Here is a 21,082-nt window from a genome sequence, read left to right as displayed (position 1 = left end):
TAATCTTTGGAGATCCTCCACGGCCGCTTCCCCAGGGCATCGGGCGACAGCTGGGCACCACATCCTTAACTCGGGCAGGAGGTTCCTCTCCTGCCCTTAACCATATCAAAACTTTCTCCGCCCGCTCAACAGCCCTTTGCCCATCTCCAGCGGGGCGCCGGTATCTCACCCGGGCTTCTGCCGGTCCGTGGAGACGTCTCCGTCGGGTACTCTCCTCTGCCGGGCAACTCGGTACGTCGAGACTATATCCCCACGGCAGATTCGAGCACCTCGACCTCAACTAAACAATGACACAATCTTACGAGAGCCTTGACGTAACTGTACGAATCAATCCGAGAGCGTAGCTTCTGAGCAGGATGGCGACCCGAAGAGAACCAGAAATCGAGAACGTTATCTATATCGGTAACCGGAGCTGCCTTGGGACCGTGATTCGAAAAATCACGTCACAAATTATAAGTTTTATCAGCAAAAACGTGTCAATCCCCCTGTATCCAATTCTCGACCAATCCCAGCCTTTGGTGCCTGTCCTACTGTGGCTGCGTTTCATTTGGACGCTCACGCGCTGTAAGCGCTTGTAAGCGTTGCTTATTCTGTTCCTTTTGGCGATGTGAGCCCTCACGAACGCCGTCATGACGTCATTGATGGCGTCATAACTCGTGCTCTTAAGCGCTTATAAACGCTTCTTTCGTCGCGGTAGTGCAGCGAAAGCGTGAGTGCTCACAAACGCTTAAACACCTAAAGGAACGTGAGCAGTGTTTGTTTGTCATTCGTCGCACAAGAAAACTCAAACATTTATCCATGTTTTTCTCGTAACTATTGCTGTCATTTGCATCCAAGTCGTCGTCTTCATCTTCGTGGAACAGTATATCAAATAATATTAAACTTTGAACGACTATACTTTACACATTCTCCATCTTTTTTTTCAAATGCTCACGTGTATCGATATGAGTTGAGCGTGAGCGCTTACAGCGCGTGAGCGTCCAAATGAAACGCAGCCTATATCTGTGCAATTTTTCATACGGAGTGTGTTGATTAATGACCACGGAACGTTGAAATTGGACTATTTATCATTAGCGCACCTTTCTGATTAAGATTAAGACCTCTTAAAGGAAAATCGGTCCCAAAATATCTGCATTATTGACCGTAAGTTTATGCCCCAATATGTCCGATTCCTTGTTCGTTGATTTTAGGTTTTTTGGCGAAACTAAGGACCACTAAATGTTTTAATTATGCTATTTGTGACCACCAAACGATTTCCAATCGATGAGCTCCTTCAAAACTGAATTCGTTGAAAAAATAAATTGTTCGGCTAACTTCACGGGTAAATTTGGATTAATTAATTACAAAAGAACGGTTGAACACCAAATGTTATAAGTGGGCCACCAATGACCACCAGTCGACCACCAATCGATTTTTTATTATCAAAAGTATATAAATTAAAATTGTCCGGCCAACTTTATCTAGGTCTCATCTCTGGTTGTACGATTCGTATGTCCAGTCAGCCAAATTCCTAATTGGCAGAGTCTTCCATGGATGAGAGCCTTGGACGAATCAGGAGTTTGGTTTGCATTTAAATCGTACGGGTGGTACGACTAATCCATTGAACATGGGAAAGTGACTTTATGCTTGAAGTATACATCGTTATATATCATGTCGGGGTCTAGTAGATTGAAAAGAAATGACATTCATGCAAGTGTCATTTCGAATAAAGAATCTAATATTATTCGTACAGGTAAAAACTATACATATTTCGTAAAGATTGTGATATAATTCTGTGATGCAATTTGTTTTAATGTTATATACATAGTTTGATTGGTTACATGGCGCAAGTGTATCTTACTGTCAAAAGCAAATGCACTTTTTGTCTGTAATTAACACGGTGTTTACATTTTACTGAATTAAGAACAGCATAAATATCTAGAACGATTTTAAAATGTCATTTCTTCGTGGTTCTGCCAATTACGTTTGGTGTACTACCAGTGTGCTAGGAAAAGGTGCAACAGGAGCAGTATTTCAGGGCGTCAATAAAAATAACGGAGAACCAGTTGCTGTTAAAACATTTAATCAGCTTAGCCACATGCGTCCTCATGATGTTCAAATGAGAGAATTTGAAGTTTTGAAGAAAGTAAAACATGAGAACATCGTTAAATTATTAGCTATTGAAGAAGAGCAAGATGGACGTGGAAAGGTCATTGTTATGGAACTGTGTACTGGAGGAAGTCTTTTCAATATTTTGGATGATCCTGAAAATACATACGGACTTGCAGAGAGTGAGTTTCTTCTTGTTCTAGAACATTTGTCTGCTGGAATGAAACATTTACGGGATAATAATCTAGTTCACCGTGACTTAAAGCCTGGAAATATCATGAAATTTATTGCTGACGATGGCAGTACTATCTATAAACTGACAGATTTCGGAGCAGCACGTGAGCTTCAGGAAGATCAACAGTTTGTATCTTTATATGGAACAGAGGAATATTTACATCCTGATATGTATGAGCGTGCTGTTCTACGTAAACCTGTAGGAAAGACTTTTGGAGCTACCGTAGATCTTTGGTCAATTGGTGTAACTCTGTATCATGTAGCAACAGGGAACTTACCATTTAGACCATTTGGTGGCCGTAGAAATAAAGAAACAATGTTTTATATCACAACTAAGAAAGCATCTGGTGTAATATCAGGAACACAAACTTCAGAAAATGGACCCATTGAATGGAGTCGTGAATTACCTCAAAACTGTCAACTTAGCATTGGATTAAAGAAGATTGTTACTCCATTACTTGCTGGATTGTTGGAAGTTGATCCTCAAAGAATATGGAGCTTTGATCGCTTCTTTACCGAAGTTACAGACACTTTATGTAGAAAACCAATTCACATATTTAATGTACATAAAGCAAGCTTAATAAAGGTTTTCTTGCATCCTGAGGAAAAACTGGTTGCCCTTCAGACACATATACAGGATCAAAGTGATGTACCAGCTCATGCTCAGATCCTTTTGCTTGGAGAAATCACTTTAACTAGTTTAGTTGAAGAATCTACTCCAGGAAAAGGATATCCCACAACAACCCATGATAGACCAGTAATGCTGTTTTCTCGGGAAAATAATAACGTAATATTACCCGTCGAAAGTGAACTTCCAAAATTCCCAGTATTTTCTAATTTGGTATCAGTGGAGAATGATGCCAGCCAAGCCAAAGTTGCATGTTCGGTAGGCCATGTTTGCAAAAGAAGAATTGATAGATTGGCATATTGCAGTAAACAGTGTCAAGATAGTGTGGAAGCATTTAATGGTCTTGTAACGGCAGATCTCACTAGGGTATTAGAAAAGTGTCAACGTTCAAAGGAGCTAACCAAGGCAGTAGAGGATACTGCTATGGCTATAGAGAGAAGTGAAAATTTAGCAAGACATATAGCAAAGAAATTTGGTATGCAACTTAATATTAATAATAAGCATTGGAGAAAAGAATTAGATTCCAAAAGCAAAGAACTTTTGGTTGAGTTGGCACCAGCAGTTACACAGCTGCATCAAAGGTTTGTGTTCTATCAGGACTAAACTGCACCAAACGCACTATAAACTTAATTATCAATAATTATATACTTTAAAAGGTATGTAAAGGAATCCAGTCTACGTGCAGAATGGGAAAGTAACACTCGAGGTTTATGGTGTCCCTGGATAACTAAAGCAAGTCACCGAGCTTCTACCCTCGTTGACAGACTACGTGACGGCTGGCAGCATTTACTACGTGACAGAGCTACACGCAGTCTCACCTACAATGATGAACAGTTCCATGTTCTGGAACGTATCAAAGTATGTATATAGCTTATAGAAAAATAAAATTATTAACGTACTACGTACTAATGTCAAAATATTACCGGTTGACCTTAGGTAACTGAGACTGGGCGCAGGATAAAATCACTTCTAGAAACGGAATGTGTTCCAGCAATGACGCAACGATCAGAAGGTCTAGGTGATTGGTATAAAATGGCACAGACTGTATATTTGCAAACTCAAATACTTGACAAGGATGTTGACAACTACGAACGTGCTTTAGAATCCTTTTCTTATACACTCAGTCAGGAGAGCTTAGAGCGTCACGAATCACTTGTTCGTTCACTGGAAAGAATCCCAGGAAAGTCCAACACCATGGAGAAGTCTAACATACCTGGAGAAGAAGGAACAAAGAAGTGGAAGAATATTTGTGACTTACATGAACAGATTAGTTTGATTCTTAGCGAGAACAATCGATTAGTGGATCAGATCGACACTATCGTAAAATTACCGTAATTATAAGACAGAATTAAGAGCTGAGAGCTCTCATTAATTGTTATTTTTAGTTTAATTTAAAATCATACGATTACCGTAATTTCAGTCTGTTCTACGTAAATAATCGTTTTATAATTTTTGAAATTACTCACAAAGACCTGTTATTTTGCCATGATTTTAATTCGTAATAAATAAAACGTATATTGTATATAGTATTTAAGTAAAACACATGGCATACATTGCACTTTGCTCGACGTTATTTTTCAATAAAGAGAAGCGGTCCGTCTTTATTAGGTTCTTTGAGACAATTCATTTTATCGTAATTCAGTCAGATTTCTAAGTGACTCGCCTCTCGTTCGATTAATGAATTTATTCTGTGTTTATGTTTCTGTTCTTTATGTTTCTCTTGAACGGTATTGAAATGTTGAAGTAATTTTTTAAAGTCTATTTTGTGTTTCAGAGACTTAGAAGTTTTCAGTTCAGAGGATTTTATATGTGGTGATGTACTTGGAGGAATAGCGGCCAGACGACGGTGTAACGTAGAAAAAGCCTCACTTTGAGGAAGAATCATAAGTAGACCGTAAAGAGCACGAACAAGAGCTTCATTCCTTTCCCTTTCGAGAAGCTCCAACCTCAAATCTGTAAATTGATTTAGTTACTTACATGTATTGTGTTATTTTCTAGTACAACAAAATGCTCACAAGTAAATATTGGTGATTCAATCAGCTGAACCAGTTTGTCGATCTCTGTGAGAAACTCTACAGTTACCTCAATATTTCCACTGATAAATATTAAGGATTTTGCTAGATAATTTGTTAATTTATTATACACCATTTAGAAGTTTATTATATAAAAGGATACAATGATCTTACAAGATCACAAGCATGACTGTAGTTTTGTGTCAAGAAACACAGAGCTACTGTTGCAACAGGATTGTGACTCCAAGATTCATAAAGACAAACGAATAATTCACAGCTTTCCTAAAAAGATATTTATATTTATAGAAATAGGAATGTTTCTTATGTAGCTATGATAAACCTGTCATTGTAATGCTTACTTCAGAATCCAAATCTTTGAGTTTGTTGCGAAGATCAAATAGCTCTGAGCTTGTCAATAAAATGACGTTCAGTGTTTGCACCATAATACAGGCAAATCTGAAATTCTGCTCTTCCAATAGAATCTGAGATAATTTCTTATAAATATCTTCAGCACTTAGAAGCACACATAATTCTCTAATGATAAAAGTTCCTCGCTCCTCTAGTAGATGTCTGTCCGTTGAGAATAATCTCAACAGGTTCACTATAAATTTAGTGTAATATTTATTCTGTGCCACTGTGCCTGTATCGTGCACTGTAGTTTCATTCGATTTAGAACTTATAATCTCTGCTATTACAACAAGATTCTGCTGCACCACGTCATCGGAATTATCACTGAGAGTGCGCATTAAAACAGGAAATAAATCTTCTATATGATGAAACATTTTGTTTGGAATGTTCGTAAACAAATGGTGAATCCATTTTAAAACTGCTACTTTGGTTTGAACCGATGTATGCATAAGATGTTTTGTCAAAACTTGTACAACACTTCCTAGATCTAAGCTTTCAGCCAAAGGTCTACTACAGTTTGTGGAATCTAAAAAGAACTTTTGTTATTTTTTCTGGAAATATTAAATATTATTGCATTCTCTTCAGTTGCAATTACTAGGTACAGCTTACCTCCTTGTTCCCTGGTAGAAGGCGTCGAATTTATTAAGCTTTCAGAATGGGAAGTATTGTTTATTATATCGGTGCTTTCCATAGTAATCAGTTTCATCAAATTAATATTAACTTGCGTGGCGGTCTCTTTAATATTTTTTCGAGTATCCCCGTCGTAAGCTAAACAGGGTAGGACAGCAGTAAATATACCAGACATGTATGGAAGCATAAGAGGACCTGATAACTGCACAAATTCCTTGATCCATGATATCGCAGTTAGTTGAAGCAATTCGTCAGTACTCTGTGCATGCGTTATCAGAATGTTTATCATTCCAGGAAAGTCAACTCTTGCTGGGTTGGATTTGATACTGCGTAAGAATTCACCTAATACGGTATCTGTAATTTTTTTTATTTCCGGAGTGGGATCTTCGAGAATTCTGAACAACCCATCCAGTATTTCCGGTAAAAATATAATAAAGTCTATATCCGGGACAGCGTCCAACACTGATACCCAAGCGATAACAAATTGTCTACCAAATGGATTTTTTGTGTAGATTCGTTCCCGTAATAAGGGCATGAATCCCACCAGATCAAAGATTCCACTTTCTGTGACAATATCCTACAACGTTATGAATGTTTCATTCAAAGTTTTTCCTATTAATAAAAATGTCTATAACTATTATATTTCCTACCTTCATAAGCCTATCCAGTAATTCAGTAGCATTTTTGACGCTTTGATCAGAATCACAGGCTAATTTACTTAGCGCACTGAATATGTCAGTGAATTGTGGCAATACTGAACCTCGAGCCACTTTAACAATATTGTATAGACTTTCGCAAGCAGAATATCTCACTCTAAGATCAGCATCACAAAAGCATGCTAATATAGGGTGAATAAGATCCTCAGTGTACTGACCAGTATCTTTACCAAGTCCTATAGCTATAGCTGATAATCCTATGAGGCCACCTTTTCGAGTGTGAGGGTTCTGTGATGTAGCAAAGTCCTGTCCGAGAACTTTTAATAATCTTTTTATTTGCACAGTATTATTGTGTGATGCAAACTCTTTAACCATCCTTTAAAAAAAATATCCTTGAACAAGTATTGCAAATACAAATGCATTCATTAGTTAATAATTTATAAAGTAGGCGTAACCTTACTTTTCTATCTCCAATGCTGCAGCTTTGCGCTTGTCATATAATTTATCATTCAATGAACGAACACAAGCTGGACTCAACGGTGCATAATCTCTTTCCGACATCATTTTCTGCTTGTCTGAAAATAAATCTTTTTAACAATGTAACGTAACCGTAACTAATGAAAGGTTCACGAGTTTGACAGCAGGCAAACAGATATCCTATCCTTCTGTCCTATCAGTTCTGTTTGGAGTACTAGTGTGACCGTAATAGGTTAGAGATAATACGAATCATGGAAGATAGCGAATAAGGTATATCATATACAAGTAAACCTAGCACTTATCCACTATAGCAAGTATCCAACATATAAATTCGGCTGCTTCAAAAATCTATTGCTGCGGAAATAAAAATTTTAAATCCCAGAATTTGATGGACTTCTTAATCACATTAAAAAGCAAAGTTTTATTTATTTTTTAATAATATATATTATATTAATTAAGAACACGAACACTGGTAATAAATATTTTACATAGTTATTCATTATCTTCATAAGATGAATTTTAAATATAAAACTTATTGTTTAACGAATGAGAGATGATATACAGATGTTTTTTCTTTGTAAACTGTTCTCATTATTTATATGGAAATTGATATTAGTAGATTAGCAAGCTTTATTAGAAACATTTAAAATGCATTGACTGAAAAGGGTGGCATATTTATGAACATTTCGCGTCGGCTATCCCATCTGCGGTTTCTAGGTCGTTGTGACAACGGTCTTACAATTAGATACAGGTCTTGGAACTTCCTCGAATTTCAGTGGTGGGGGTATGGTCGCTTATTGAGGTTGAATTTAGTTTCAAACAGCGTCGCTGTTATCGGGTACCGCAAATAAACATAACCTGCAATCGTGCAAACAGTTAACAAAAGCTCGCGATATTCATGTGAATACATATTGAATAAGGAGTGTAAAATTACTATAGTAGTAGTGTAAATATGTCAAAGCCTCACTATCTGTTTCGAATACCTGCGAAAATTGGAATAAAATAGATAAAATTGAAAAAATGATTTTTATTTTACCTACCTACGTTTTATAGTGATCGAAAAACAAACCTGTGAAAATTGGAAAAAAGCAATAGTTGATGACTATCCGTACTTAACTGCATCAAAAACTGGAAACCTGCAAAAACAAATAATAAGAATTTGGAAAAATTGAAACGGAGAAAATAAAAGTTTCAAAATCATTCATGTTTTTCGCATTTGTTTGGATTTAGAATAATTAAGATTTTATTGGGATTATAGGTATATATATTTCATCACATCGAGTCAGTCTATCGGCATTTACGCTTTTTGCTAGACATAAACTGTTTTGCGTAGCTACTTATAGTCCCATTCAAACGATGCCACCGTGGAAACCACGAATAGGACAGAGATGGAGTGATCCTCCGGTCCCCCGCGTCCCTCGTCGATACGATTACCCGATCACAGCGACTCTATGCAGTTATTCGGAATTGCATCGCTAAGCGACCCACCCCCGCCATCAGAGTTTCAAGCCTGTATGTAAGACCGTGGTTGTGACGGACGCAGGTGTCATGGAAGGAAACGCAATAGCGATTCCTCGTCGGATAGCATTTCAGTTTAGTCTGATAAATTCCATGAAGATGTGATCTACGTGTTGTTAAACGGTAGATACGAGCTGTGGTGAGTATTTAGTATATAATGTACTCTCAGAAATCAGGTAGCAAATGTTAAAATGTGCAGAGTACAATACTAACGATAATGGTGTTACCGCACGTGAAAAAAACGTCATCTATAAGGAATACGCGGGGGTTACCTAGTGCACCTGCAGCCTTCTGTTTTGTAAAAGGATACGGATTCAAAGGGTCCTTATACTCACCGAAAGTGATGCGTCGTTATTCGATGTAATTTTTCTAATGTTGCAGGTGCGGCCAAAGGCAGTGGGGCGGTATAGCCTGCAAAGCCGGAGATGGAGCTCAGGATCTGGAAGAATAGGCTGACGAACGAATGGACGAGGCACTGAATCGGATAACCGACGAATGGTGCTCATCGCAAGGGCAGGAAGAAAGGACGGACGGCAGGACGGTAGGAGCGAGCAAGCTAGAGTACCTAAGTGATGAGCGAGACTCGGCATCATCTTCGCTCGGTCTCGGATTTATATGCAGCCGACGAGATAGAGGTGCTTCTCCTGAAAGATATTCACGATTTGGAACCACCACCTACCGCATATTCAAGACCTGAAGATATTCAAGACTTCGAAATCGGTATGTAAAATGTTTGGATTTAATTTAATTTTGCTGTTAGAGAAAGACTAAGCTTTATCTATGAGAGAAAGGCAAAAGGGTGCTGGAACGTTCAAGTATTTTAAGTTCCCGATACACCAACAGCGGGCAGCAGGACAGGGGGGCAAATCAGCTCCCAGTCTTCGGAGCTGGAGTCGCCAGGAGTTCATTCTACAGTCCACTCGTGGGACTCACATGCCAATTACCATGGCCATTATGGTCACAGTGATCATCACAGACTCGGTTCTTCTTCCAATGCACCGCCGTGGCCTCGGACGAGTCACTTGGTATTTTATTGCGATATACAGGGTCACCTCAGGACTGCGACGGGTGTTATCAGACTTTTGCTGCTTGTAAGTATTTTATTAATTTTCGTATTAAATATTATGCATCTTACTTCAATTATATCTTTGCAGATATCGTCAGCAGCGTGTTTGGCCACTCTATGTAGTTCTGGCACTGCCAAGGTCAGCCTCTTTATGCTACCACTAGTGGGCCGCTTGAGATTGATGATCTTTGTAGCTGTTTTTTGTCTTTTGGTCACTGCTTTACTTCTTTTCCTTGATATTTCACATGTCATACATATTTTCCCTTTCAACTGGGCCAAACTGGTGAGTATCATATATTGAAGAATCAAATACAGTAAAGTCTTCGTATTCGCGTGGGTTAAGTTCCAGAAAAATGTTGAAAATACAGAAAACCGCAAATATTGAAAGAAATTTGTATATGTGTATAAGGTGGTTCACTTTAAACTGAACACCTAAATATCTTCTTTAGTTTGAAATTCTGCAAGAACATTCAAGACAGATTTAATACTATCAAAGAGCGTAATGCAAAAAGAATTTTTTTCTTCAAAGTTATTTTTTCCAGAGTTATGAAGAGTGTCCATGTTCACAATAAAGTGAAATATTTAGGTGGTAGACGTCTGTGACTAGTCTGAATGCGCAGGGTGTTTAAGTGGCACAGCCAAAATTATTGACTGATGAAAAAAATATTTTAGATAAAAGTTGCATGGTTTCAAGAAGAACATTTAATGCCAGTGTCGATTTGATGTAGATGCAACCATTTTCGAAAAATCGAAATCATGGGCATTTTTTTAATGAAAATCAATGTTTTTGTTCCTATAAAAATTATAACTAATGTCAAGACAAAATTCAACAAATGCAGTTTTTGTTTTTACAGAAATTTAAGTGATTAAAGATTTTTTTCAATTGACTTTTCAGATATGTTATTTTTCTGAGATAATAGGATGCAATGTACTAGTATTTCCAGATAATCTAACCTGGACTACGATGACAGCGCACCTGCTGAGATTCCTATGTTCACAAATTTTTTTCATTTTGTTTATTTCTTAGCTAAATTTATTAAATCATTAAACTAATGAAGAATTTATTCAATGTTCAAGTACTAAGTTTTCCTATATAAAATATGCCCGGTCCGGAAAAATACAGATACACCTTAACTTAAAATTTCAAAATAGGACACCCTTTTTATTTTTATGGAAAATTGTTACTATTATGAAATTCTTAGTTAAAATGTTAATTGACATTAATATTTAAGAAACTGCTCAAACTGTTTATTTATTTATAATAATAGGAACGAAAATATTAAAAATTATAAATCAGTAATTGCTCACGCGCGAGAATTCTACTGTATTTTATACTATCGAAATGTATTTTCTATTATTGTTATACTCGTGAATAATGAAACTTAACAATACGAGTATGAACAATGATTGAATTGAGCAATTCGCGAATACACGAAATCCAAGAATTATGAAATTGTGAATAAGGAGATTTTACTGTACACAGAAAAGACGGCAAATTCTCGATCGCAACACATTAGGATTTATTTTGACATAACTTATCTATTACAGAATGCTTGGGTATTCACTGGTATAGGTATATCCTATCTGGGAAGTAGCTCATTGTTAGTGTGTTCGGTGTGGGAATATGCAGGCAGTGGCTGGGTACCTAGACGAACACGTTCTCAATTAGCAGCTGCGGCAGCACTGGGACTATCCTGTGCTCTTCTTGCATTCATTCTATCCTGGTTCCATAAACGAAGTAAAATAAGTTGCAAAGGTCAATTAAGCCACCAACACACTCCTAATCAACTCTACAAACCTGTTGACAATTCCTCTTCATCCGGAGTAAGTATTCCATCTATCTACATTTGATCAAGATATTCAGAAAAATCAACATGTTCATTCTGATTTAGGTAACATTAAAAGAAAGAAGTCCGAAAAGACCACCATCCTGGGTTGTAAGAAATCACTCAAAGAAGCGCAACGCTGATAGTGAGACAAACACAAACAATAGTAACAGAGAGAACGGAAACGGCAATTGCGACAAATACAAGTCAAGAGGAAACAAAAAAGGTCATTGGGCGTCAGCGAGGCAACATTTCCTTCCCTCGCACGAGAACGACGAAGTCGACGATGCTCCGAGGGATGAACTGGACACAGACAGAAAAAGGCGACGAAAACGAAAAGATGGGGGAAACAGTCTCGGTACGGATGGGAATCTCTCTGCGAAAGCAGGAAGCTCCATCAGCGCAGAAAACACAACAAAAGCACGTCGAGTACCTCGAAAACTTCCTTTACAAACAATGGATAGGAGTCAGCTTCGTACGTGCGCCGGTCACGGAGGTAACAGCTCGAAGCAAGATACAGCTAAGACTGGACAGCTTGCTAGGAAGAGTGAGTTGGAAAATTACTGGACCGTTGGCGATACTAGGCACATGGAGGCAACGGGTTTGGCTATGCACTGGGAGGTCGAGGGTACTTCGTATAACAAACGCGAAAGCATCGACGTAACCCTCGTCCAGGCGGCCATGTGGGATAATCAGTGGCATCCACCTCCGGACGATGTACAGCCATGTTCAAGTAAGGCCATCGATCCGTACACATTCCCTTGATCGCACCAAGTCGAGTTTCTTTGTAAAAAGCTATCAGAGAATGCGCGTGATAAACCAGATAATTGCTCCAAAAGGGCAGGAACAACGAGATTGCGGGTTACAGCTCGTAATCGCTGTTAAAAATCGTCGTATCCAAGCACTCAGAACTCTTGTATAAAATTGTTGCGCCTTGTACATTTCGCTGCCGAATGCAAAAAACGAATATTATTCTTCGTTGCTTGGACCGTACGATTTGATTGCGGTAACCACGCAACTCTGCGGCTCTTCTCGATTGAGCGAAAGAAGAAGAAACCAATGGATTCGCGTAGCGCAATTAGTCATTTCATTCCGATCGTGTACCAAAATAATAAATCGTAAGTTTTAATGGAATTTGTAAGCATAAGACCATTAGCTCGTAAACACCGAGGTAAACAAGAAATTTATCTAGTCGTTTTTAATGTATTTTTATGCTGGTATAACCTAACTCTACTCGTTTGGTAAAAGTTGTTGGTACTCGCGAGAATCGGGCTAGCTAGATTGTTGTACAGGTATGTACATATATTAAGAGTACCGTGCAATTATCTAGTAGCGTCGCACAATCGTTTACATCCGCACAGCACCCAAATATCTATGTAAAAGGACACTCGTTATGCTTACTGATGTATTATGTGAACAGAGAATGTGATGCGAGTGCGGCGCTCTTAGAAAGATTCGCAGGTATTCAGAAATACAGTGCGAGGACATATACATAATATATATATACCCAATGTATATCGTGTTACTTTCCCATTTATACGTACTTCCGGACCTACGATGATGGTCAACAACAATGAGTATTTGAGTTACTCATGCAAAATTGCACACATCTTGAAAAAACTGGCACACACTCGGAACGGTACAACAAGTTAAACAATCGTTCCGTATTTTTACTAATCATTCACGGAGAGACTTTTATAATATAGGGTTAAGTATATATATATATAGGGTGTTCCGAAACTACCTGGCCCGGTGGGTATGGCGGTGTTCGGGAGGCTTCACTGATCACCAAAATTACCTTCTTTTTGTCCGGAAGGTCATAGTTTTTAAATGGGAGCAGGTCAAAGTTGACCAATCAGAACGAGGCGTCAAGAGAAACGTAGGCATCTACGAACTCTGAGTTTTCTTCCCTCGCTTTTGTTTCTCGGTAGCTTGTTTCTTGTTTCCAATAGGCATGTCTTCGGCTGACGTCATCCTGCCCGAAGCCACCGAGAAACAAAAGCTAGGGAAGAAAACAGAGTTCGCAGGTGCCTACGTTTCTCTTGACGCCTCCCTCTGATTGGTCAACTTTGACCTGCTCCCATTTAAAAACTATGACCTTCCGGACAAAAAGAAGGTAATTTTGGTGATCAGTGAAGCCTCCCGAACACCGCCATACCCACCGGGCCAGGTAGTTTCGGAACACCCTATATATATATATACTTAACCCTATATTATAAAAGTCTCTCCGTGAATGATTAGTAAAAATACGGAACGATTGTTTAACTTGTTGTACCGTTCCGAGTGTGTGCCAGTTTTTTCAAGATGTGTGCAATTTTGCATGAGTAACTCAAATACTCATTGTTGTTGACCATCATCGTAGGTCCGGAAGTACGTATAAATGGGAAAGTAACACGATATACATTGGGTAAAAGAGATAAAAACCAATTGAAGAATTAAACAAAAAGAAGAAACGACAAGAAGCCATACAAGACCCTTTTTTATTTAAATAACAAAAAAAAACCGCAAGTCACAACTCTAGTCAGGCGCCATTGCGTAACCAAATCTTCTTCGTAACGTCAGGTTAAAGAACAAAGTATTTTTTTAGTACATACATATCGTCTTAGAAGTACAACATTTGTCCCACCTTGCACACCACAGACATTTAATTTTCATTTTGCAGCAGTTTAATCGAGCGCTCACTTTCCTCCTAATATAATGATCTCTAATCCTCATTATGAATTTATCGTTTTATTATTAGACACCACTATTAATTTCATTTATAATTCTACACAACCACAAAAGTTTTTTCACCGATAAAGAATGTAAAAGAAACTAATTGCCATTTCTTCTCATCGCGAATTAGTCATTCCCTCGTCGTTTTTTATACTGATATTAGAAATACTTTGACGTGTCCGTTCCATGAGCGCGTAGCGTCATTGTCTAATCAATTAGAATAAGATGATTAAGAAAGATAATTTAAAATAAAAAATAAAAACGTGCGTGTTCATTTAGAATTTTAACGTATAGTGATAATAACATCTTAATAAAGAAAAGAGACAATTTCGCTATCTTCGATAAGGATTCATTCTATGCGGATATTTGGATTTATAATACGACTAAGTGCGCACCACATTAAAAACATTAATTTATTTAAAAAAAAAACCTCATGGGACACTGCCAGAATTATACGTGCGCTCAAATGAGTGCTATTTCCTTGAGCCACGTGGAACTTGTGGGCTCTTTTCATCATGGATACAGGAATCCACGAGGATGCTTTATCTCACAAAATTCCTGTTCTAATACTAAAGATTCGTATTCTGGCGCGTAGGCACGTCATATCATAACTGGAACGTACAATATGACTGTACGCACTTGCTAAACGTACATTTAATCAGAGACATAATTAACCTGGATATAGTAAGATTATCTCATGAGCGTTGAAGAAAATAAAGAGTGAATCGCAAAACGATAAGCGTTCTCGTGTGATATTCCTCGAAAGAGAATGAAGATAATAAATTGGAGTCCATATTGGAATATAGAGATAGGCAGAATGAAAATCCTGCCAAGAGGTTTAAATACTATACATACTAATGACGGGTAGTGAATAATGAATTAAGAATGAGGAATAAGAATAAGTGAGATGATAAGAAGGGAATAATCGCCTCGAATATCTTTGCTTCACATAGAGATTTGCACTGTTACGATTGATAGAATTTGTTCTCTATTTCTACGCACAAGAAAACGCATTTTTCCATATAAATACGTTTAGAAAAAAAAAAGGAAATATGGAACTACCCGTTTAGGTCTTCGCGTAAAAAAAAAACCGAACAAATAAATCAAGCAATAATCATACGTTATTAATAATGTAGCAGAACTACCATTTATCCATTTTATTTGTTATCATTTAACTTTTGTGACTGATCACTTAGAGCTAAAGTAACACTGAAATACGACAATCCAAGCCAGCGGCGCGTTTTTTATTTACTCTTTTTAAAAAATCTTAGCTTTCTTTTCTCGTAATTGCCTATAAGGCATATGCCTTTAACTAGCTCATAAATTAAACGAAAGAACAATATAAGTGAATCGAAATTTTAATTAAAACATAACCTTTCATTTAATGATAGCAATCGGCTCTTATCGATTCGGTGATATGATTGCATAAATACAGTCATGAGAAGATTTGAGAGTTCAGCCCTATACTCGTGATACTGTATTCCAGTTATCTGGATAGTCTCAGCATGGAATGGTTTAAAATGAAAAGAAATCGGACCTCCTTTATGACTGGTACAAGAAAAGAATGTTTCCTAAGTAAACATGTCAAGGTCCGATCCTCGTTTCAGTATGACAATACCGATCGACGACTATGTAATAAAACTTAAGTTTAGCGATATCGTTTATTCTTGTATACCATCTTTTTGTATATCACTAGGGATAAACAGAGAGAATAAGGAGGATTGTTATATATTGTGTGAGGCAATTGGGATTTACTCTCTGTACAGTATTCGAGATAATGTGGATGGATCCATTTTTTTCTCTGAAAGTTACGTCATCAGGAACAAGTACTATTCGTAGAGCAGGAGTTTCTCAAATGTTACTGTAACAAAACGTGTACATTAAGAATCGTTAGTTATAATGCGTTATGTAATACCGTCACAGCCGATTCCAATTAAGTATGACATTGTAATCCTCATATGAGACATTGGAAAAATGTCATATGATCCTGCGAAATATAGTCGAATCATTAAATATCTTTTCTCTTTTCCCTCTTCTGTTATATATTAATACAATCGCCTTTGGATACTTACACCACTATTATCTGTTTCTTTTAATTTTCCAACGATTTCTTCTAATTTTCTACGTTTTACACCTGGTCTTGATTGCGTTTGTAGATCTTCCATATATTTCTGCGCGTTCATTGTAGTAGAATTTGGCATCATGAATCTAAATCCAAAAATAAGGAATATAATTAAATATTGAATTTTTAGTATAAATTATCTCGTACAAATAGACACTGACCTTATGTTATTTGACTGGGAGAAGTGTGGTGGGTGTGTCTAAAAAAAATGTAGTTAGTAATTTATCCCAGAACACACTGAAATAATATTAATATAATAGATTTTTATTTACGTGTCTAGTGAAGTCATACTGTCCAAATGGATAAGTCCAATCTGGGGGCCTAATCCAGGGAGTAGCAGTAGCGTGCATATTCATATGAGCAGGTCGTACTAATCTCTGAGCTGTAAAACGTGGTCCTAGTAACAAATGTTGATGTTGTTGTTGATGTTGTTGTTGTTGTTGGAGCATCTGCTGTTGTAGATTCAAATAGCTAAAGTAGTAAGGATCGTAACCAGTTGAACTGCCTACTGAAGACAGAGCTAAAGAATTAGCTGCAGCTGCTACAGTGAGAATAAATTTTCTATCAATTACTTTCTCGCGCACCGAAAATGTTATACATACCTTTTGCTCTTTGTATTCGGAGCAAAGCATCGTAGTACTGTTTTTTATAAGCCGCCATTTCTGTTAATGTACTGGCTTGCTGAAGGAGTACTCCTTGATCTGATGTAGGATAATTTGGATACACGGGATCCAAATTGGAATTTATATTTGGTTCTGAAATATTCGAACCAGTTTCTACGGTCTTCAAAGGATTTAGTATTCTCTGCGTTATCTTCTGAGATTTTGACTTGCCCGTAGAATCAGCCTTTCGTCGTCGAGTCACTTTACGAATATTCTCCTCCTTTATACTCGTAGAGTCTCGAATAGGAAAATTCTGATCACTTCTTAAAGAAGAGTTTGCTAAAACTTCATAATGCTTGTTTTCCAGGCTGATATTTGTGTCCTGAATAGCACAGAATTGTGGTGCTGTATATGGCCATTGAGAAGTTATATTTGATAAATCCGGATTTAAAGTTATTGGCTGTGGAATTTCACTCAAGGGTCTTGTGCATGGAAGATTTCGAGTTTCTAAGAATAATAAAAAATTGCTCTTATACGCGAATTAGTATATTTAAATAAAATAATACGTAATCATGTTGCTTACTGACAGTTGCGCCATCTATTACTCTCTTGAAAAAGTTGCAAACGCTCTGTTTTAGATTTACATTCACTGTTAAGTCATCCAACCGAAGTGCCTGTATTATTAAAATTCGTTTAATATTGAAAACGTTCATCATATTTCAATATTTCATACCTCTTGACTTTCAATTGACTGGTTACTTTCGTTACATCTTACAACATCCATTTTAAATATGTCCTCTTGAATAGCTCTCTGTCTTCTTCTAACTTCCTCTTCAAACTGTTTTAAAGGCTTCATCACATTTTCTAATTCTGTACCATTATTTTGAATTCTTATTTTAATATCCTTATTCTCTTGACCAACATTTGCATTTAGTAACTGATTAGCAGTGCAGCAGGTATCAGTATCATAATTGATTTTGTAGGAACCTTCATGCTTCTTAATTGTATCCATATCATTATATATTCTGCTAAACACTGCATTTTGCATATTATCATGCTTTTGACTTTCCACTGTTTCATCTCTCTTAGTAGATGTTTCTTTAGAATAATTTTCGTTGTCCTGTGGTATCTGCACCTTTTCCAGCAAGCCACTGGTCATTGTATTACTCTTGGTATGCAAGCATTCCTAATTATCAATAAATTAATTATTAGTAACGTATTAAAGATTATTAACGTGAGCCATAGTATTAGATAATTTTTAAGTACGTAGTAAGGTATCTGAGAAGAGTAAAGAACGTCTGGTCGACAAATGTCATTCATCTTGCTAAGTGGAAGTCTCAGATATTTATTATCTATAGTTTTCAGGTAAACATCTCGACAAGGTGGATAAGGACTCTTTTGTAATAAATAAGGAGCCTGAAGCCACTTTAACCTATATCCAGGCGCGAGAACAGTATTAGTTGGAAGTTGTTTGGCATCTCCACAATTTTGACCAACAACTTGACTGAAGTTAACATAGGTCTGATGAGGAGGATGATCATAATTGCTTGGCCTATAGAAATTGTTTAGATTTTGTATATGACTTTGCGTGTTGGTGATTTCATTTGGTGGAAAACCACGAAATACGTCAGCCTCTTGAGGTATCATCTAGAAAAAGATTAATTAATAAGGTATGTATAACCTGATAATATAATGTGTTAACTTTCTGTACATTGACATCAAATGCTGTGGAATTTTAATACATAGCAACGATAAAAATTCATTTGTTGTTTACCTGAGGTGACTTTTGATTGCTGGTATAGCTTTCAGTTTTTACAGTTTGAACATTCTTAGGGTTTGTATACATAGAATTAGATCGTGGTATACAAGAAGCAGATTCTCCAGGTAGAACTGTACTTCCATTAGATACTTTGGAACCATCCATTGCAATAGAATTATTACTACTGATATAAAATGTACTTAATTATTTTGTAAGATATACAAATATAAAAATATGCATACTTTCTGTGGAATAATGGTGCATCCATTCTGACAAATCCTGTTGCCCTGTGAAAGACCTCCTTTATAGTATCTTCTTTAACACCCTTTGGAGGTGGTACCATGGATACAAGAAGTTGTAAACCATCTCCATCAAAATCTTCTAGCAGTACATATAATGTTCGTAGAAGACGCTCATAAGCAAGAACACCATCCTCAGGCTGATACATATGCAAAAGACGTGCTACAGTCCTAGTGATATTGGTTCCTTTATAATTTTTTCTCAGAGCAGACCACAACGACGCAAATGCCTCAAGATCAGGTCGAATAGCGTCTATAACATCGCCCGATAAATCTGTAAATACATTTGTAAGTTAGAAGATAAAAACCTAATTACTTTTTATTACAGTGGAAGGTCTTCAGACAACATGGTGGCTACTACTGTTCTTATTATTTTAAAGAATCTACCATTTTTACTCACTATTAGCCGACGTGGTCATTTTCTTTTGAAGGCTTTCACCTTAGAATAGTTTTACTAACAGAATTATTCTGCTGGTAACTAATGAATATTTTATAGAGTATTAAAATATTTCTCGGAAGCTTGAAAAGCACGGGAGACAAACAATGCACTATAAAACAATGGAGACAAGCGGGAGTGCATTGTAGATAAACAAAAGAATTGCATTTGACAGTTAATAATAACACATGAATATCTGTAATAATGACGAATATCAGTACGAATACTATACACTCGGTGGTTACAGAATAATACAAAAAATTCTCAAGGAGAACATAAAGAATTTTACTATTGAAAAGATTCATATTATATCTACTATTCTTAAGATTTTAAATATCAGGATTGTCTCTGTATACCTACACTTTTTGCAAAAAGTGTAAGTAACGCGAACAAGGCTATTATTACTGTTACAATATGCAATATAAAAATATATGAACTGTACACGGTATCAAACCTTAAGAAGGAAATTGCATTGATGTACATTAACGTATTTCAATGGCTCCAAATAATCCCCAGGTGTAGACGTTCTAAATGAAGAATGGATTATTTTAATGAGTTTGCCGTTGCCACCGCTAGAACAACCTGATCCCTGATAATAATCAAGATTTTGTAAGGATTAATTTCTACCGGTTAGTATAAAAACCCCGACGGACACGACTCTGATCATATAGTGCAAAGATGGTTCGATCACTGTTTGTTGTCTTCTTGGCTTTTGCTGCAGGAGCTCATGGAAAATTACCACCAGGAACATCATGGACAAGTTTTGCTAGCAGTAAACCAGGTAAAATAAATTTCATTTCTATTGTGAAAATTTTGTATTAGTTTATACTAAAATAGTAGACTTTACCTGCAATAATGTCTTGCAGTTTATTCAAGATCTCTGGGACCTCCAGGTATCCCAGGAATGGGAACTATAACAGTACCATATATGCCAAAACCATCATTTTTTCCAAAGCTTGTTGACCCGCGCACAATGATATCAAAGAAAACTGATTTGTTAAGTAATATTTTTGGTGGTATGGGTCCCGTGGATTATCCAGGTTATGGCACTGCAGGTTCTTCACTATACTCCACGTATTCTGGAAAAGATGATGAGACAGCTGATCTACAGAATGTCATGGACAAAGATGAAAATATTATTACTAATAAGAATGTACCTTATACTGGTTTAGGTTTTTATAAAAGAGGAATGTTTGGTCCAGTTGGACCCAAATTCCCATTTGGTGAAACGTCTAAGTTTGGGCCAAGTTCTTTTGGTAGTGTCGAGGAGTCCCGTAGAAAGAGAAGCATTGATGATACAAGCACAATGCTCAATAAATATCGATCTAATTCTGAGAGTAAAACTGACACAAAAGATGTTGGACCACCACCACCACCACCACCATACCCTGGTTTAGGACCCATTGCAGAAGAACCAGAACCGACAGACCAGAAAATCTTGGAAAAGATGTTCAATCCATCTTCTGCTGGGACAATACCTAAAGAATACTTGCCTGGTATGTTTGGACCAGTAGTGGATCCTTCAATATTTGCAGCAAAAAAGTCAGCTTTCCTGGATGTGCTATTCAACACATTAGCTACAAGTACTTCTTCACCAGTGACTGAA

General features: G+C 37.0%; 4 protein-coding genes across 16 annotated transcripts; 2 read left to right on the top strand and 2 right to left on the bottom strand.

Moving 5' to 3' along the window:
- The first annotated feature begins 1,562 nt into the window (after window positions 1-1,562).
- LOC107267072 (serine/threonine-protein kinase TBK1) lies at window positions 1,563-4,554 on the top strand. Of its 3 annotated transcripts, none has more exons than XM_015738313.2 (4): window positions 1,566-1,732; window positions 1,981-3,531; window positions 3,607-3,808; window positions 3,887-4,554. In XM_015738313.2, exons 2-4 carry the CDS (start codon window positions 2,078-2,080, stop codon window positions 4,283-4,285), a joined length of 2,055 nt encoding a protein of 684 aa, XP_015593799.1. In that variant the 5' UTR covers window positions 1,566-1,732; window positions 1,981-2,077; the 3' UTR covers window positions 4,286-4,554. The 3 variants fall into 3 exon arrangements, with proteins under 3 accessions (XP_015593798.1, XP_015593799.1, XP_024940050.1); XM_025084282.1 differs by lacking the exon at window positions 1,566-1,732 and having other exon boundaries at window positions 1,981-2,270; window positions 2,354-3,531; XM_015738312.2 differs by having other exon boundaries at window positions 1,563-3,531.
- Window positions 4,426-7,520, bottom strand: LOC107267073 (protein VAC14 homolog). The gene is made up of 7 exons (XM_015738315.2): window positions 7,117-7,520; window positions 6,651-7,032; window positions 5,980-6,577; window positions 5,322-5,896; window positions 5,126-5,244; window positions 4,966-5,045; window positions 4,426-4,903 (listed from the first exon to the last, which is right to left on the bottom strand). The coding sequence occupies exons 1-7, from the start codon at window positions 7,218-7,220 to the stop codon at window positions 4,593-4,595; spliced, it is 2,169 nt and encodes a 722-aa protein (XP_015593801.1). The 5' UTR covers window positions 7,221-7,520; the 3' UTR covers window positions 4,426-4,592.
- Window positions 7,521-8,633: 1,113 nt separating this feature from the next.
- LOC107267081 lies at window positions 8,634-13,055 on the top strand. Of its 2 annotated transcripts, none has more exons than XM_015738327.2 (6): window positions 8,634-8,790; window positions 9,033-9,371; window positions 9,495-9,742; window positions 9,806-10,000; window positions 11,266-11,541; window positions 11,610-13,055. In XM_015738327.2, exons 2-6 carry the CDS (start codon window positions 9,224-9,226, stop codon window positions 12,306-12,308), a joined length of 1,566 nt encoding a protein of 521 aa, XP_015593813.1. In that variant the 5' UTR covers window positions 8,634-8,790; window positions 9,033-9,223; the 3' UTR covers window positions 12,309-13,055. The 2 variants fall into 2 exon arrangements, with proteins under 2 accessions (XP_015593813.1, XP_015593812.1); XM_015738326.2 differs by having other exon boundaries at window positions 9,477-9,742.
- A 2,850-nt stretch (window positions 13,056-15,905) lies between these two features.
- Window positions 15,906-20,959, bottom strand: LOC107267061. 10 transcript variants are annotated; one of them, XM_015738290.2, is made up of 14 exons: window positions 20,634-20,959; window positions 20,324-20,555; window positions 19,931-20,242; window positions 19,441-19,672; window positions 18,984-19,314; window positions 18,757-18,940; window positions 18,249-18,629; window positions 17,716-18,168; window positions 17,566-17,656; window positions 16,983-17,489; window positions 16,653-16,921; window positions 16,542-16,579; window positions 16,331-16,466; window positions 15,906-16,245 (listed from the first exon to the last, which is right to left on the bottom strand). In XM_015738290.2, the coding sequence occupies exons 4-14, from the start codon at window positions 19,457-19,459 to the stop codon at window positions 16,213-16,215; spliced, it is 2,442 nt and encodes an 813-aa protein (XP_015593776.1). In that variant the 5' UTR covers window positions 19,460-19,672; window positions 19,931-20,242; window positions 20,324-20,555; window positions 20,634-20,959; the 3' UTR covers window positions 15,906-16,212. The 10 variants fall into 10 exon arrangements, with proteins under 10 accessions (XP_015593776.1, XP_015593780.1, XP_015593773.1 ...); XM_015738294.2 differs by lacking the exon at window positions 19,441-19,672; XM_015738287.2 differs by lacking the exon at window positions 19,441-19,672 and having other exon boundaries at window positions 20,104-20,242.
- Window positions 20,960-21,082: the final 123 nt, after the last annotated feature.

Source organism: Cephus cinctus, unplaced genomic scaffold (genome assembly GCF_000341935.2).
Source record: "Cephus cinctus unplaced genomic scaffold, Ccin1 Ccin1_scaffold0338, whole genome shotgun sequence".
Lineage (NCBI taxonomy): Eukaryota > Metazoa > Arthropoda > Insecta > Hymenoptera > Cephidae > Cephus > Cephus cinctus.
The sequence above is the reverse complement of the archived record's forward strand: the minus strand, read 5'-3'. Positions and strand labels throughout refer to the sequence as shown.